The sequence below is a fragment of the Tursiops truncatus genome, chromosome 20 (genome assembly GCF_011762595.2).
Source record: "Tursiops truncatus isolate mTurTru1 chromosome 20, mTurTru1.mat.Y, whole genome shotgun sequence".
Classification (NCBI taxonomy): domain Eukaryota; kingdom Metazoa; phylum Chordata; class Mammalia; order Artiodactyla; family Delphinidae; genus Tursiops; species Tursiops truncatus.
Genome location: NC_047053.1, coordinates 38,642,695 through 38,659,238, shown reverse-complemented (window position 1 = coordinate 38,659,238; position 16,544 = coordinate 38,642,695). Strand labels below are relative to the sequence as shown.

General features: G+C 49.8%; 1 protein-coding gene and 1 long non-coding RNA gene across 3 annotated transcripts; one reads left to right on the top strand and one right to left on the bottom strand.

Moving 5' to 3' along the window:
• Positions 1-2,733: 2,733 nt before the first annotated feature.
• On the bottom strand, positions 2,734-5,346 carry EIF1 (eukaryotic translation initiation factor 1). The gene is made up of 4 exons (XM_004329646.4): positions 5,174-5,346; positions 4,308-4,471; positions 4,063-4,164; positions 2,734-3,611 (listed from the first exon to the last, which is right to left on the bottom strand). The coding sequence occupies exons 1-4, from the start codon at positions 5,202-5,204 to the stop codon at positions 3,567-3,569; spliced, it is 342 nt and encodes a 113-aa protein (XP_004329694.1). The 5' UTR covers positions 5,205-5,346; the 3' UTR covers positions 2,734-3,566.
• LOC141277387 (uncharacterized) lies at positions 4,468-12,569 on the top strand. Of its 2 annotated transcripts, none has more exons than XR_012328708.1 (3): positions 4,468-5,080; positions 11,205-11,295; positions 12,138-12,569. It is a non-coding gene; the product is annotated as an uncharacterized lncRNA (long non-coding RNA). The 2 variants fall into 2 exon arrangements; XR_012328707.1 differs by having other exon boundaries at positions 11,205-11,433.
• The last annotated feature ends 3,975 nt before the right edge of the window (positions 12,570-16,544 follow it).

Genomic DNA, 16,544 nt, shown 5'->3' with positions numbered 1-16,544 from the left:
AGCCCTTATTCTCCTCCACCCCCTCCTCCCCACCTACTTGCTGGTTAAGTTATATTCCCTCTGAATCTGTCTACCATGGGACTGAGTCCGTACTGTGAAATGAGTCGTTTAGCACCGGGCTGGCATATAGTGAGAGGCAGTACTGAATTATTTCTGCTCCAGGCAGAGCCTTTGTTCCAGCCATGGCTTCCTCACACACACTAGGTGCTTCCACCCCTGGGTCTTGATTCCTTCTCTTTGCCTGGAATGCCCTGCTTCTGACGGCACCTCCTTTATGAAGCCTTCCCTGGTCCTATGGGAGGTCCTATGGAAGTGGGGAACATTTCCTAATCCTCAGAGATCCTGCAGCTCTTTGGTAAAGCCACTGGTGGCCTTGACCCCTCTCTGCCTTGTGTCACGGCTGTGTGCCAGTCTCACACCCCTATCTGGGGTCAGCAACCCAAGCACAGGGTGTCTGACTAGCCTTTTTGAGGCCCACGATTCCTTGCATACTGCACTGCATATACCAAGCATGCAACCTCTGTAAAATAAACTATTTAGGTCATCTGGTGGGCAGAGCAGTGGAGAGTCCTGGGTTCTAGAAAATGTGCAACCACCTATTAGCCTTGGGAATTTCCACATTTCATATTTTTTAACTATCAAATGGAGACAATTAGGCTTTTTTGGGGGGGCACGCCCATTTGTGTATTTATTTATTTGGTATGTGGGCCTCTCCCTGTTGTGGCCTCTCCCGTTGCAGAGCACAGGCTCCGGATGTGCAGGCTCAGCGGCCATGGCTCATGGGTCCAGCCACTCCGCGGCACTTGGGATCTTCCCGGACCGGGGCACGAACCCGTGTCCCCTGCATTGGCAGGCGGACTCTCAACCACTGCGCCACCAGGGAAGCCCTGTGCATTTATTTTTTGTCTATACCACGTGGCATGTGGGATTTTAGTTCCCCGACCAGGAATTGAGCCTGTGCCCTCCGCAGTGGAAGCATGGATTTTTAACCGCTGGACTGCCAGGGAAGTCCCTAGCCTTTCTTAATTATTTCATTCCCTGAGATACACCCAAGTCACATCAATTTGATTAGAATGTTCACAAACCAGGACTTCCCTGGTGGTCCAGTGGTTAAGACTCCAAGCTTCCACTAGGGGGGCACAGGTTTGATCCCTGGTCGGGGGGAACTAAGATCTCTCATGCCATTTGGTGAGGCCAAAATAAATAAATAATGTTCACAAACCTCTTGCCATTATGTTCAGATACTTGTTTTGGTTTCAGACAGCTGATTGAATACTGATGTTGCCAGTTTTCCAAGTCCCATTCTGGAGAACTGGAGGTCTTTAATAGACACAAGAGATGTTAACAACCTAGCACAGGAACAGCACATCAACGGCACAGGATTCTCTTACTGTTTCATCCCATCTTTTTTTGTTTTGAACAGATTAAAAAAAAAATTTACGTATTTATTTTTGGCTACATTGGATCTTTGCTGCTGCACGCGGGCTTTTCTAGTTGCAGCGAGCAACTCTTCATTGTGGTGCGTGGGCTTCTCATTGCAGTGGCTTCTCTTGTTGAGGAGCATGGGCTCTAGGCACGCAGGCTCAGTAGTTGTGGTACACGGGCTTACTTACTCCGAGGCACGTGGGATCTTCCCGGAGCAGGGCTCAAACCTGTGTCCCCTGCACTGGCAGGTGGATTCGTAACCACTGTGCCACCAGGGAAGCCCCTCATCCCATATTCTGACTGTGGTCTTCTGTGGGTTTGGCCTCTAGGTTGTTCTATAATAGAAGCCCCTATAAGCCCTTTTGGTTAAGTCAGATCTTTCTGATTTTTAAAAGTATCATCCAAATAATTTGAACAATGCCACTACATTTGGAGCCAAGTGGTAAGTTGTTTATTAAACACAATCAGTTTTGTAGGATCTTGGGTTACAAGCCTCTGCCTCTGGGGCTAGAATCTTGTTTTCAGGGCAATCACCACTGGCTCAGCCCTGCATCTCATTGGTCCTCCTCTTCCACAAACACCTCCCTGGCTCCAGGCTGGCCTCTACGTGGGAGGCTAACCTTTATTTACAAAATGGGCCGGCAACCAAGAGGGGAAGGGTTGACTCCTAACGACCATTCGAGTTTGAAGTCTGACCAGTTCATAATCCACAAACGGAAGATTTTGTGTTTAATAAAATGGCCCTAAGAGCAGACTTTGATACACTTCACTACTCATTGCCTTTGTCAAGGGATGGCCTCCCAACATTAAGTATCAGCTTCTCCAACATTTTAGTTACATTTTTAATACTACAAACCTATTCTCTAGAAAAATTACTTTCGTTATGCCTTTTCTAGGGTTTGTGGATTACATCAAGTCGCACACCATATTTATCATTTTGTCACAGTCCTTAAGACCTGTTAACAAGGGAAGTCAAGGATTTCCAAACCAACCCTGCTCTGTCGTCTCACAAGGCAAGTCCCTCCACAACCACTACACCACTCAGGCAGCTGACCAAGTGTCCGTCAGCCAAGCAGCACCTTCCTTCAGGACAGATTAATGGGACAGCACAGCTCTGGCTGAATGCTTACAGGACAGCTGACATGGGGGGCACTTGGAGGGACAAGCTCACTAGTTTTTCATTAAGAGGCTGAGGCCCCACTGGAGGAGCTGCAGGTGCAGATGTAACCTCTACTGCCATTTCTGTGGTTCCTCCACACATACAAGATTGACTATGACTATATATTAAACAGAAATCTGCAAGTCAGATGTTTCTGAAAACAAGTTTTATTTAAATAAGGGTTTAAATACATTACATAACATTAAAACTGAAGGGGAAAAAAACCCCCAAAAAACCAAAAACCAGTTTGTTACTTCACGTGGCATCGGGCAGCTGTTGCTAGTAAGTTGCGAGCTCTACAGCTACATGACTGATACATCGGTTTGAAATTTGTTCCCTTGTCAAAAGTTTAACTCTGATAGAAGGTTGGCCTCACATTCTAGTTTGGACATCGATCAGCTAGGATATGTCTGGTCAAAAAGACCTTGGTGGCAAGCCAGATGTCCTGTCACCTCAATAGAAGGAAGGTGGCTGCTCTAAGCTCTGCCCACCTGGTCACGTTGGAGATACCACGGGATCTTTCCCCTGATGATCAGAGACTCCCTCTAGCAGTACAGCTGCCGTCGCTGCCTCACCCCATCCTCCACTCTCAGCTTCACCGAGGGCTGTTCAGGTGGCGACATTCTCTTAGGGCAGGGAACTCTGTAGAGGGATTGCTGAGGAGCTTCTGGCCAGACATAGCCGCCTGTGATCTTGGGGCTCTGGACTTGGCTGAAACATCACCGTTATTGCTTTGTTTCAGGCCGGACACTGCCAGGTGCCTACTGCTTGACCTCTGTTTAAATGAGGGACTTCAAGACTAGACAGCATGGCTCTTTTCAGTTTATTGCATGAAGGAGTTACACTAGTCCAAGTTAAAAGCAGACCCCAAATGGTTACATTACACAAGCTGTGAGGTTTTTAAACTTGTGACAAGGGACAGGAGGAAAATTCTACTCATTGCAAGGAAATCCTCACTTAAGCTTCAGTGAGCCAGGAGCACTTAAAACCCATGAACCTTCAGCTGATCGTCCTTAGCCAGTCCAATCTGCAAAGGAAAAAAGGGCAGTTTTAAAGAGGAAATAGAGTTAAAGCCTCCATTTCTGATGACAACAATCCTGTCTTCCTACTTCTACACTGGTCAAGAGAAGTCCCAGAGCCCAGATGCTCTCAACTCAGGGTACGCTCAGTTAACCACCAATGGTGCAATAGGATTTCAGCACTTAGGAACAGCCAACCAGACATCCTGCTTGTTTTAGTATCTGTCTGCATGCAATTGCACCCTTAAAGCAGACCCATGTAAACAGTAAACTTAAGGCAGACAAATCCCTTGTTTTCAGAAATACATTTTGTCGATGAACTTCAAAAACTCAACTGTTTGGCTTAGCCTTAGAAAACAAACTTCTACGTCCCCAGCAGAGACCGACTAGACTAGGCAGATCTCAGATGAGTTAGCCAGGGCACAGGCACAAATGTACTAACAGGAAGTGACCACTCACCTCTACGAGGAACTGGCATATGTTCTTGCGCTGGTCACCCTGTAGCTGAATTACTTCTCCATATTCTGGATGCTCAATTACAGTTCCATTGCAGGCAAATTTCTGCAAGGACAATGCAAGCAAACAAGTTAGGCAGCGCAACAACCTGAATGCCACTAATAACCCTTTTCAAAAAGTAATACAGGACAGCAGCCCCATGTAGGCAAGGTGAACACGATTTCCCTACAATCTCATTGAAAACCTACCTTCTTAAACGCCTTCACTAGTTTCTTTTTATCGTAATCATCAGCGATCCCTTGGACAGTAGTAAGGGTCTTCCTGCCGTTTCTCTGTTGAATTCTTATATGGATATAATCCTCAGTGCCAGCAGGAAGCAGATCATCACCCTTACTTGCATCAGCAAAGGGGTCTGGGAAGAAAGGTCAAGCTCGTTTAGTGCTATTGTGCTCAGATCCACTGCCACCCTCCCACTGGATCTCTTCCGTGTGCAGAAACTGATACTGAAATCGTCAGGGCCTGGTCAGATATGTTCTTTGTTGGCTCTCCTCGAACAGGTCAGTCCGGGACGGCCGGCTTCCCCAGTCCGGGAGAAAGTCTGGGCTTCCTGCCCCAGGCCCGCCCTCGAAAGCCGATCACATGTCGGGGGAGCCAGGGTTGGCCGGCGGCGCCCCACCCAGCTGATGCAACCGGCCGGAACCCAAGCTCCGAGGCGGGGCCACGCTTCCCGCCCCATTGGCGCGCGCAGCTGTCACTTATGGCTGGCACCGCCTCTCCCTCCCGGCTCTGTGACAACGGCGGTGACGTATGGGATGTGACGAAAGGGTGGCGGGAGGGGCGGGTGTGGCCCGAAAAGGCCAGGGAGCCATTAGTAAATGCGCCACCCGAGACGCCGGACCCGCCCAAGGGCTGACCTCCCGCCCGCTCCTTCCGGTCGCGCTCAGGGGCCAACCCCAGTGCCCAGGCCGCGGCCCCACTGCCTGCGAGCCCCGACATCTCTCCTCTACCCAAGTTCACTAAGGTACGGAACGCTTAGCAGCTTTCCGAGCCCTGGCGGCGGAGCCGGAGCGCCCCGCCCGGGCCTTCCTCCTCTTGGGACCTTTCCGGGACTTACCGAAAGAGTGGAGGTTCTGGATAGCGGACATACGATACGATTCCTTTTCCTCGGTGGAAACGGCCTGCGGAAGGCGGCGGCTGGAGAAGGCGGGCGGGGGGGACGGAGCGTCGGGAAGCTAGGGGGCTCGAGGGGGAGACTGCTGAGTCCTCGGCGGCGGCTCAGTGACTGGGACGGAGGGGCGGTGCCTGTATTCACTTATGTAGCCGCCCTGTGACGCCAGCGCGCTGCCCTCACGTCCAGGCCCCACCCACGACGTTGTGCCCCCTGCGCCCGGGCGCCGCCGCTTCCAATTGGTCCGGAGGCGGGGACGCGGGACGGCGCTTGCGCAGGAACTGTGTGCTGCGGGAGGGCGTCCTCTCGACTAGGGGAGAGATGGAAGGGGGAGGGAAGGGTTGGTTCGTCTAGGCGCCTGCGCAGTGCTGGAGGAAGGTGGCCGGTGCAGACAACTGGCGGAGGATTCTGCGCCTGCACCCTATGTTCTCTGGCTTGTTCCGCCTTCTTGATCCTGTTGCAGGGAAGGGTTTTTTCCTGGGGTAGATTGACACTCCTTAGAGGGGATTTAGATGCTGACCCTCCCAAACACGACAAATTCCCACTATCTCATACCCACCCAACTACCCACTTACTCCCTACTTTACAGATTTGCTCCGTAACAGATTTAGGGCGGCACTTTTTCAACGTACAATAGTATAACCAAAACCTTAACTTTATCATTTAGATTAATTTATCATTTAGATGAATCTAATCTAAAAATGAATTAATCTACTTTAAACGTATCGTTTAGATCGTCTAAGGAAAGAATTCCCAGATCATTAGCACAAGTTCAAGGGAGAGTAACGCTGGTTCTGGGGGTCAAGAAGAATTCATGCACTTTTGTCATACAAATTGTGTGAGGTTGAGCCTTCCCAGAGCTTGAACTATTTCCTTAAAAACAGTCAACCTTTCTTGCACTTTCAATTTATTAATTGAAATGCTCATAGTTGCAGGGGTACCTAGTGTGGTTTTAGACTCCAAAGGCTTCTAGGGACCAGAGAGGTAAGTTAAAGGAGTGCAGACAGCCAAGGGTGGTGTAACGGGGTGTGGTGAGCGCCGGGGTGAAAATCAGAGGCTGCAGCGGCTCCAGCCCATTGTGCTGGATCTTCTTTTTCAAGAGAACCCTGAAATTCAGATGTTTCTATAAAATCTTTTGATTTCTAATCATTGCCAATAAATTTAATTTTGGAAAAACACTGCAAGGCAAACAGAAACATGTATGCTGGCCCCAAGGACTGTGGGTTTATGTATCTTGATGGTCAGGGTCACTGGCACCAGTGGAGTCTAATGGGAGGGAGAGACAATAAATAAGATGACAGATTGTGACAGGTGCCAAGAAAGAAGTAAATAAGGTGACATGAGAGAGTGACAAATGTCATGGTCTGAGCACGGGTTGGAAAAGAATTTCCAGACACAAGGCAGAATGTAAAGAAGAGTTTATTAAAGAGAAGGGTCGCTGCAAGAACGGTGGGCCGACTTCCTGGTAGCCAGGGAAAGTCGACGATGAGCATGGGTTGCTTGTCCGTTTTTATAGCCAGGGACTTGTGAGTCACCTGCCAATTGGGTAGGGTCCACATGTTTCCAGTGGGATGAATACCTTCCTTTATATGGGATGGGAAAGGAGCAAGGCATGCTGCTTGGGAAAGCTCAGAGATGTTGCAATGGTCTCATTGTGACAGAGTGATAAGGGTCTGGTAACTCTCTGTTCCGGTGATGTTGGCGCTTTGAGTTTATCTTGTTCTTTGTTCGTGGAGCGCATCACAACAAGGGCTTCAGGAGGCCTCTGAGGAGGTGACTTCCCAGTTGATGCTTAAAGAGAAAGAGCCCATAACATGGAAAACCCCAAAGGAGGAAAAGCTGGGTGTACTTGATAGTTTTTTTTTTAAATTAATTTTTATTGGAGTATAGTTGCTTTACAATGTTGTGTTTGTTTCTACTGTACAGCAAAGTGAATCAGCTATATATATACATATATCCCCTCTTTTTTGGATTTCCTTCCCATTTAGGTCACCACAGAGCACTGAGTAGAGTTCCCTGAGCTATACAGTAGGTTCCCATTAGTTATCAGTTTTTTTTTTTTTTTTTTTTTTTTTCGGTACGCGGGCCTCTCACTGTTGTGGCCTCTCCCGTTGCGGACCACAGGCTCCGGACGCGCAGGCTCAGCGGCCATGGCTCACGGGCCCAGCCACTCCGCGGCATGTGGGATCTTCCAGGACCGGGGCACGAACCCATGTCCCCTGCATTGGCAGGCAGACTCTCAACCACTGCGCCACCAGGGAAGCCCAGTTATCAGTTTTATACATAGTATCAATAGTGTATATATGTCAATCCCAGTCTCCCAATTCATCCCCCCACCCCCCCCCTGCTCCCCTTGGTTTCCCTACGTTTGTTCTCTATGTCTGTGTCTCTCTATTTCTGTTTTGCAAGTAAGATCATCTATACCATTCTTCTTGATAGTTTTTTTGATTCCGTATTTACTAAGTAGTCTTTTGAATAATCATTTGGCTTCCTTGATATCAGGAATTGGGGAACCATGGCTAGAAGGCATGGGCGTCCCAGTCTCACACCCATCCCAGAAGAAGCTAAGGACACAACCTTCCTCCACCTGGAAACCTCTACACTCACAGACGTGGCTGTGCTTGAAAGGGGTTTGGGGGGAGAGAGTGAATGAGTCAGAGCTGGCTCCCCCAGTGTGCACACGTATTTTGTTATAAGAAAATTTAAAATCGCAGTGTGGTCCAGCTTATCTTTTCCTTTTAGGAAAAGATCCTTTCTATGTCATATTGAAGAAATCTTTTCTCTGCCTCCAGTTTATAAAGATACCCTGTTTTTTTCCCGAAAGTTTTAAAGCTTTGCTTTTTCACATTTAGATCTTTTTAAAAAAATTGAGATATAGTTGTTTTACAATGTTGTGTTAGTTTCTACTGTACAGCGAAGTGGAGTTCCCTGTGCTATACAGCAGGTTCTCATTAGTTGTCTATTTTGTACATATTAGTGTATATATGTCGATCGCAATCTCCCAATCACATTTAGGTCTTTAAACCACCTGGAAGGAAGTGTGTGTGTGTGTGTGTGTGTGTGTGTGTGTGTGTGTGTGTGTGAGATGTGAGAGAGGGGTCTAATTCTTTTTCCTATGTGGATAGTCAATTGTCCCAGCACCATTTATTGACTAGTACCTGATTTGTCCTGCCTTCTCTATCATAATCGTATTTCCATTTATGTGTGGGTTCGTTTTCAGACTCTCTGTTCTGTTCCACTGCTCTATTTATTCCAGAGCCATAATCTGTCAATTATCGGAGTTTTATAAAAAGTCTCTGCCCAATAGCGTGAGCTCCTCTGTTTTGTTCTTCAGGATTATCTTGGCTTTTCTTGGTCCTAGTTCCCCTTCACCTCATGGTGTATCACCGCTCCCCACGTTCTACAACGTTCTATGAAGCACCCGATCTCTCACATTGCAGGGTCCGTACGTGCTGTCCCTTTTCTTCCCCTCCTCTTCCCTGTTTGATATCTCCCACTCATCCTCCAGGACTCAGCTGGGAGTCATCTCTGGGCCCCCGCTTCCTCTCTTTGGCATTAATCACACTGCATTTTGCTTGCCTGTTCCTTGAACCGGCTACATAAATTGCTGGGCCTGGTACAAGATGACAGCGTGAGGCTCTTTGTTCAAAAACGATTCAGAATTTGAAGACAGCGACAGCAGAACATTAAGCCAGGCACAGGGCCCTCCTAAGCGTGGGGCCCTGTGTGATGGCGCAGGTGGCATGCCCGTGGTCTGGCTCTGCCAGTTCCCTTATTTATCTCCCTGTTAGACTGTGAGCTCAAAAGAATAGGGTACGTGCCTCTCTCCTCTGCTGTGTATGTGCAGTAGGTGCCTGCACATGGTGGGTGCGCAATACTTGTCGAATGAACAGGCATTGTAGGTGCTACCGGTTAGGGTTCTTGGCCTTCCTTAATCGATAGAAATTGCTAAGAGGCCAGACAAGAAATTCAGGCAAGGCTTCACTGGGGGCCCTGCTGCAGCAGGGGGGAGCAAAAACAAGCAACCGGTTCCCCTGATTGCTCCTGAGGGGGGGCGAGCTGGTTCCCTATATGGGGTGAGGTAGGGGTGTGTCCAGGGGTCGGGCCAGAGGGGTGGCTCAGGAGGTCTGCCCACCCCTTTGGTGGAATTGAGTGCAGGGGGCATGCGCAGTACCCCGCTTTTGCTCCTGGGTCTTCAGAAGTGGCAGTTGGGTTTTTGGTCTTTTTGTATCTTGTTATCCATAATTTGCCCCAACTGTGCATGCATGCAGTTATTTTTAGTCCCTCATAGTTTCTTTGCATTTTGTTGCTCTAGGAGATGTTTGTTCAGGTGCAAACACTGCAGCAAAGAGTGCCAGGTCCCAACTTGTCTCATAGTTGCTCAGTTACTAGGAATGGCCAACCCCTGGCTCCAGGCTGCAACCTCTGCCGCCCTCTTAGAGAGTCCTGGGGTGAAGCACTGAGAAAAGGTCCTTTTCAGAGGTCCGACTCTGGGCTCTAAAGGGAGCTCCTGGACCTGGCTTCCTGGTGCAGGGCAGGGAGGGTGGCCCTAGATAAGCATGTTCCCCAGCTCCTCTTACAGGGACCTGGTGTCCGGTGCCAGACCTGACCTCAGTGCACTGTAAACAGTTATTGCCACAAACACACACAGGCTTTGCTTTGGCCAGCCTACTGTTCAGAGGCCAGGCCGGGGGCAGGTGGCTAGGAAAGTGGGACACCCAGTTCTTGGTTACCACCAGCTTCCTGGGCGAACCCTGTTCGCCTCTCAGGGCTTCCATTTTATCCCCTAGAAGGAGGACTCAGTGATTTCTAAGGCCTTCTCCAGGTCTAAAGTCTGTAGTTCTGTGTTCCCGTTGGGGACATTTCCAAGGAGGGTCTATAAGAGTCCACTATCCAGGGACTTCCCTAGCGGCCCAGTGGTCAAGACTTCGCCTTCCAATGCAGGGGGAGCGAGTTTGATCCCTGGTAGGGGAGCTAAGATCCCACATGCCTTGGGGCCAAAACACCAAAGCATAGAACAGAAGCAGTATTGTAACAAATTCAATAAAGACTAAAAATGGTCCACATTAAAAAAAAAAATCTTATTTAAAAAAAATAAAAGAGTCCACCACCTAGTGCAGAGGTTGTCCCAGCCCGGGGAACTTGTATAGTAATGATGGAGCCAGGACAAATTTGTCTGAAAGTGACATCTGTTCCTGCTGACAATACTGTCCTGTTTGTTACCGCACTCTACTTCCGAGTCCTGACCCCAGAGCACGGGCTCTGGAGTACCTGAATCTGAGAATCACCTCCACCTCTTCCTGCCTGGGTGACTTAGTCTCCCAGCCTCCATATTTTTCATCTGCACAAAGGGATATGAATACTTTCTCTCTTAAGCTTTTGAGGAGATTTAAAGAGAAAAATAAGTGTGACAGGATAAAAATGTAATGTTATTAAATCACTAAGTAGATAATGCCCGATTCTCAGAGGAGAAGGGAAAGAGAGAGAGCTCGGAGCCGCAGGGGACAGGAGCAAGTCCCTGAGAATGGGGGGACAGAGGTGGGCACCTCTCCAGGGTGAGCTTGGGACATGGCAAGGGCATGGCTGTGTGGGACTCCTGGGGACCTTCCGCCTCGATTAAGATTCCCCAGGGCTCTGAACCTGGCATGGAAGCAGCAGAATCTCTCACCAGGAAAAGATCACATCCTCTGGGGAAATGGGCATCTCTATGGTAACCAAGGCAGACGGCTGATCTGGCCCAAGCAGCCTCCCTGTAGCTCTGGTGCTACAGAGAACCCCGTGACCTAGAGGGAATCCTGGGGATCAGGCCCTGTCACATCCAAGGTCAGATTTCTGGGCAGCTGGTGGGATAACTGGCACAGGATTTAACTTGATTGAAAGAAAGTCAAATATACGCGATCTTTCTTGCGTTCCTTATTTGGGAGCTACCAGTATGTATGTACCTGATGGGAATCATGTCCCCCCCACCGCTCCTCAGGGAATGAAGTCTGCTATTCTTACCAGTTGGAAACGGAGGCAGACCTGGGCTTGCTGCAGCGCTGAGCCAGATTGCACGGGGCTGTTGTGAGGTGTGCTTTAGCCCTCAGCCGGGGTTCCGCTCATGATACATCACCCCTTCAGCCTCCCCCCACCCAGGGTGTGTGGTGGGAAGCGACGCGAGGGACCCTTATGGGGCGCTGGAAACGATCTCCATCTTGATCCTGGTGGTAAAAATTCACGGAGCTGGACCCTTAAGCCCAGCGTGCTTTGCTCCCCTCCAGCCATCCCCCCCCCCCGGCCCCTGCCGCTGCGCCCCAGGCTTTCTTCTTGTTCTCTCTTTTCCTCCGCTTGCCAGGGACTCCTGCTCGGCCCCCCTTTGCTGGTGGAGCATCTGCCTTCCCCATCCTGCTTTCTGCTCCTTCCCCTCTGCTTCCTCCTCCTTCTGGGAGTCCTGCAGGACCCTCTGTGGATGGGATCAGGGGAGGCAGCTTTGCTTAGGGAGGGAGGTACAGGCCAGAGACCCTGGTTCCCCTCCCCTGGGCAGGCAAACTGCAGACTCGGTTGCGGGGAGGATAAAGTGTAGCCTGGGCTTGCGGAGGAAGCCTGGAAGGGCCAGACCTGGCACCTACCCTCAGGGAGTCCACAGCTTGGCAGGGTTCAGAAGATGCCCCCAGCGAGCCAGGGGCGCAGGTGGAAGGGGCACAGGTGCACAGAGGGTGCTGCGTTCTGAGCGTGGCAGTTGGAGTCCCCTGGGGCGGGGTGGGGGTGGGGGTAGACATTCCAGATGGAGTAAAGAGCATCAGATGTCGTTGTGGGGAAGTCAGTTCACACCAGGTCCCTCTCTGGGAGAAGCTCACAGGTGTGTTTGGCAGTCTTCCTTGGACAGAGACCATACCTCCTCAGGTTTATTTTTATTTTATTTTTAAAAAAGCTAATGTAGGGCTTCCCTGGTGGCACAGTGGTTAAGAATCCGCCTGCCAATGCAGGGGACACGGGTTCAAGCCCTGGTCCGGGAAGATTCCCACATGCCGCGGAGCAACTAAGCCCGTGCACCACAACTACTGAGCCTGCACTCTAGAGCCCGCGAGCCACAACTACTGAGCCTACGTGCTGCATCTACTAAAGCCCGTGCGCCTAGAGCCCGTGATCTGCAACAAGAGAAGCCACGGCAATGAGAAGCCCGCGCACCGCAATGAAGAGTAGCCCCTGCTCGCCACAACTAGAGAAAGCCTGCACGCAGCAACGGAGACCCAATGCAGCCAAAAATAAAAAATAATATCTCGATAACTTTTATATGATTGCTTATTGAAATAATAATATTTTGGATATATGGGTTAAATAAAATAGATTATTAAAATTAATTTCACCTGCTTCTTTTTACTTTTTTAAAAATGTGTCTACCAGGGAATTTAAAGTTACATGGGTGGCATGCATTATGTTTCTACTGGAAAGCACTGCTCTAGATGATTCCAGACTGAAGAGAGGGTTTGTTGACACAGCACGTGGCAAATCCACACTCATACGCTTGACTGTCCCCCCAGCCTCCTCCTCACCAACATCAGACGTGTTTCCTGGTCTCCTACTCCAGCCTCAAGCATCTCTGATGAGCTTGCGAATTGCTTCCTGCTCCCAGTTGAGAAAACAGCTCAGGGATGGTCATGTGAAGAGAGTTACATGATCTTTTCCTTTCCCAAGTGGCTTATCTTCACCCACCCAAACTGGGTCTCTTCCTGGGCAGGGCTGAGAGTTCTACCACCAAGAAGGTGAAGGTCTTTCCTTTTGTTTCACTCGCCCAAGCTGACGCCTCCACCAGCTAGTGACCAAATATGGCCACCTGACCATGCCCCAGGGGCTGGGGCACCGACCTTGTCCTTTGCCCCAAACAGCTTAGATGCTGTCCTCTCTACCCCTAGATAAGACTCTTCCTAAGAGGAATTCTAGGAAATAATTACAAAAAAATAGACTTTATTCTTCAGAGCAGTTTCAGGTTTACAGCAAAATCGAGAGGAAAGTACAGAGTTCCCATATACCTTCTGCCCCCACCCGGGCATAGCTGCCTCTTCCACCGTCAACATTCCCACCAGAGTGGTACATTTGTTACAACTGATGAACCTACAGTGACACATTCCAGTCACCCAAACCCCGTGGTTTACGTTAGCGTTCACTCTTGGGCAATACATTTTTCATTTTGTGAAACGAACAATTATTGAGTACCCGCTACTCACTACATGCTGTGCTGAGTGTTTCCCACTCCCGTCCCACGAGATTCTGACAAAGCAGGTGGCATTAGCTCTTCTGTCCAAGCCTGGGCTTGGACAAGGACACTGGCCAGGGTGGTGGTGGCCCTCTTCCTGGTGGGCAGCGTGGCCACCTGGAGTGGCTGGGTTTCCAGGGGAAGCCTTGGGGTGATTCTGCCTTTGTGAGGGGGTTGGTCATTTCCTTGGTGGGGCTAGTGCCTGGGAGTGCATCCCAATTCTTGGGGTGAGGAGGGGATGTTACTACACTCTCGAGGACTGAGTCTGGGTGGTCACTGCTGCCGTGGACAGGGCAGCTATCACAGCACATAGACTAGGATTTAAAAACATTTTTGGGGGCTTCCCTGGTGGCGCAGTGGTTGAGAGTCCGCCTGCCGATGCAGGGGATACAGGTTCGTGTCCCGGTCCGGGAAGATACCACGTGCCGCAGAGCGGTTGGGCCCGTGAGCCATGGCCGCTGAGCCTGCGCGTCCGGAGCCTGTGCTCCGCAACGGGAGAGGCCCGCGTACCGCAAAACAAACAAACATTTTTTAGGGCTTCCCTGGTGGCGCAGTGGTTGAGAGTCCGCCTGCCACTGCAGGGGACACGGGTTCGTGCTCCGGTCCAGGAAGATCCCACATGCCGCGGAGTAGCTGGGCCCGTGAGCCGTGGCCGCTGAGCCTGCGCGTCCGGAGCCTGTGCTCCGCAACGGGAGAGGCCAGAACAGTGAGAGGCCCACGTACCGCAAAAAACAAAAACAAAAAAAACAAACAAACAAACATTTTTTTGGATCCCTAATTCCTTTCTTTAAACAAACAGTGCCTCAACCCACACTTTGACAGAAGGGTCAGGGGGGCTGCCAGAGTTCAGTTGTGCTTCAGAGATGAGCGGGACAACGTGTGTGTGTGTGTGTGTGTGTGTGTGTGTATGTGTGGGTGTGTGTGAATACGTGCAGGTGAGAGTGAATGTGCAAGCTATAGGCATGTGAGTGTCAGTGTGCGTGTGGACGCATATCTGAGTAAGTGTGAGCATGTATTCGTGGGTGTTTTCCTTTCTCTCTTACCAGATGCTCCCGAGGATCTGGGAGCTTCCTGCGTTGCAGCCCAAACCCAGGGGAGTCATCTCGGTCCCTACAGGAGGCCCTGCTAACAAAATTGGGGTTTTAAGTCAAGGGACCATTTGAGATGCTGTCCTGCTACTTGTGTGTTCTGTGTCCTCAGGCTGTAACCAACTCCAAGCTCGTACTTCTCACCGCAGGACAGGCCAATAAATCAAGAGACCAGTTGTTGGGGCAAAGGATAGCGACTTTACTCAGAAAGCCAGCAGACAGAGAAGGTGGTGGACTAGTGTCCCAAAGAACCGTCTTTCCTGAGTCAGAATTCAGGCTTCTTTTATACTAAAAGGGGAGGGGGTGTGGTTGGTTGCTGCAAACTTCTTGGTGCCAGAATCCTTTTTTTTTTTTAATTAAAACAATTTTTTAAATTGGAGTATAATTGCTTTACAATGTTATGTTAGTTTCTACTATACCATGAAGTGAACCAGCTATGCGTATACCTATATTCTCTCCCTCTTAGACCTCCCTTCCACCCCCCCATCCCACCCATCTGGGTTGTCACAGAGCACTGAGCTGAGCTTCCTGTTCTTTATAGCATGTTCCCACTAGCTAGCTATTTTATGCTTGGTAGGGTATATATGCCAATCCTAATCTCCCAATTCGTCCCACCCTCCCCTTGTAGCTGTCTGCGTAGATCAGGTTTCGATGTTCCTGTAAACCTTCAACAAGAAAAAGGTTATTCTCTGTTCTGCAACTTTTTATTTATATATGGTTAGAAAAGTGTTATACCTTTAAAGGTCAGAGCCTTAAGAATGGGCTATCCTGTAAATTGCAGGCTATAAGCAACATTCTTAACTTGTAAGAAGAGCAGTAGAATGGAAAGGTTAAAGTAAAAGAAACAGATCCAGTATGGAGGGAGTCACGTTTGTTCTTCCCTATTACAAGACAGCTTGCATAATCTCTCTGAACCTCAGCGTCCTTTCCTGTATGTATCAGGAAAAAATCCACTGGTTTATCTATAACCTGCAGCTCACCTTCTAAAGAGAGCAGCTCCAGTGCCCTGAGGGGCCTTAGTTGGCAGGTGGAGGAGACTGGTGGAGCTAAGATGCTGGGCGAAGGACGAGACCCCCGGGGAGACGCCAAGGGAGGGGTAGGCATGGCCAGTGAGGCTGGGGGCCATGCAGTCTGTGGGGCCAGGTGGAGAGGGAGGGTCTGGGAGAACCTGGATTTGGTGTCCCACCTGGTGTCCCACCTGACCCATCCTCACTGCTCCTGCTGAATCCTTCATAAAATACCAGTTGCTCACTGGTGCTTTTGAGGAGAGGATTTTCTTTTGGGGACAGAGTGAGGTTTGGGCTTTTGCTTCAAGACTGGCCTGGGCTTCTGCATGGGGGAAACTGTGACACTTTGGTTACCTTATACGGAGGCCATGGCCTGTTGTAGAAATATTATTTACTATCTGCTTCCAAGTGATGGGCTTGGCATTAAGCAGTTTATATTTACTGTCTTGTTCAATCTTCCCTAAGCCCCACCAAGTGGGAATGGCTCTTCCCTTACAGACGAGGACACTGAATTTACAGAGCTGGGATTATTTTCGCAAGATCATAGCTAGTAAGTGGCAGGGCTGCGTTCAAGCCCTGAGCCTGTGCCCTTAACTGTGAGGGTACCCCCGCCCTGGAGGACTGTCTGTGCCTGGCCGTGCCCCCCAACAGATACCCCCAAATCACTGCTGGCTTCTCTTCCCAGGGCGGGGGAGGCACGGAAGCCCCGCCCAGGGCAGGGCGGCCTGGCATGGCTCTTGAGTGAACCCACTTCCTTCAGTTCTTTCAGCATCTCTATGCTTTATTTTATTTTCAAAATAATGATATCTCCCCAAGTTGTAAAATAATACATTCTTATTGCATAAAAATTTGAAAAGTAGAAAAGTGACCCCCCAAAAAACACCTGTTAAGTCAGTTACCACCCAGGGATGACCAGGACCCATTTTGGCGTGTTTCTGTCTGTTTATGAATCTGCCCACTGCTTTCAGCGTCCTTCTGCCTTGTGCCTT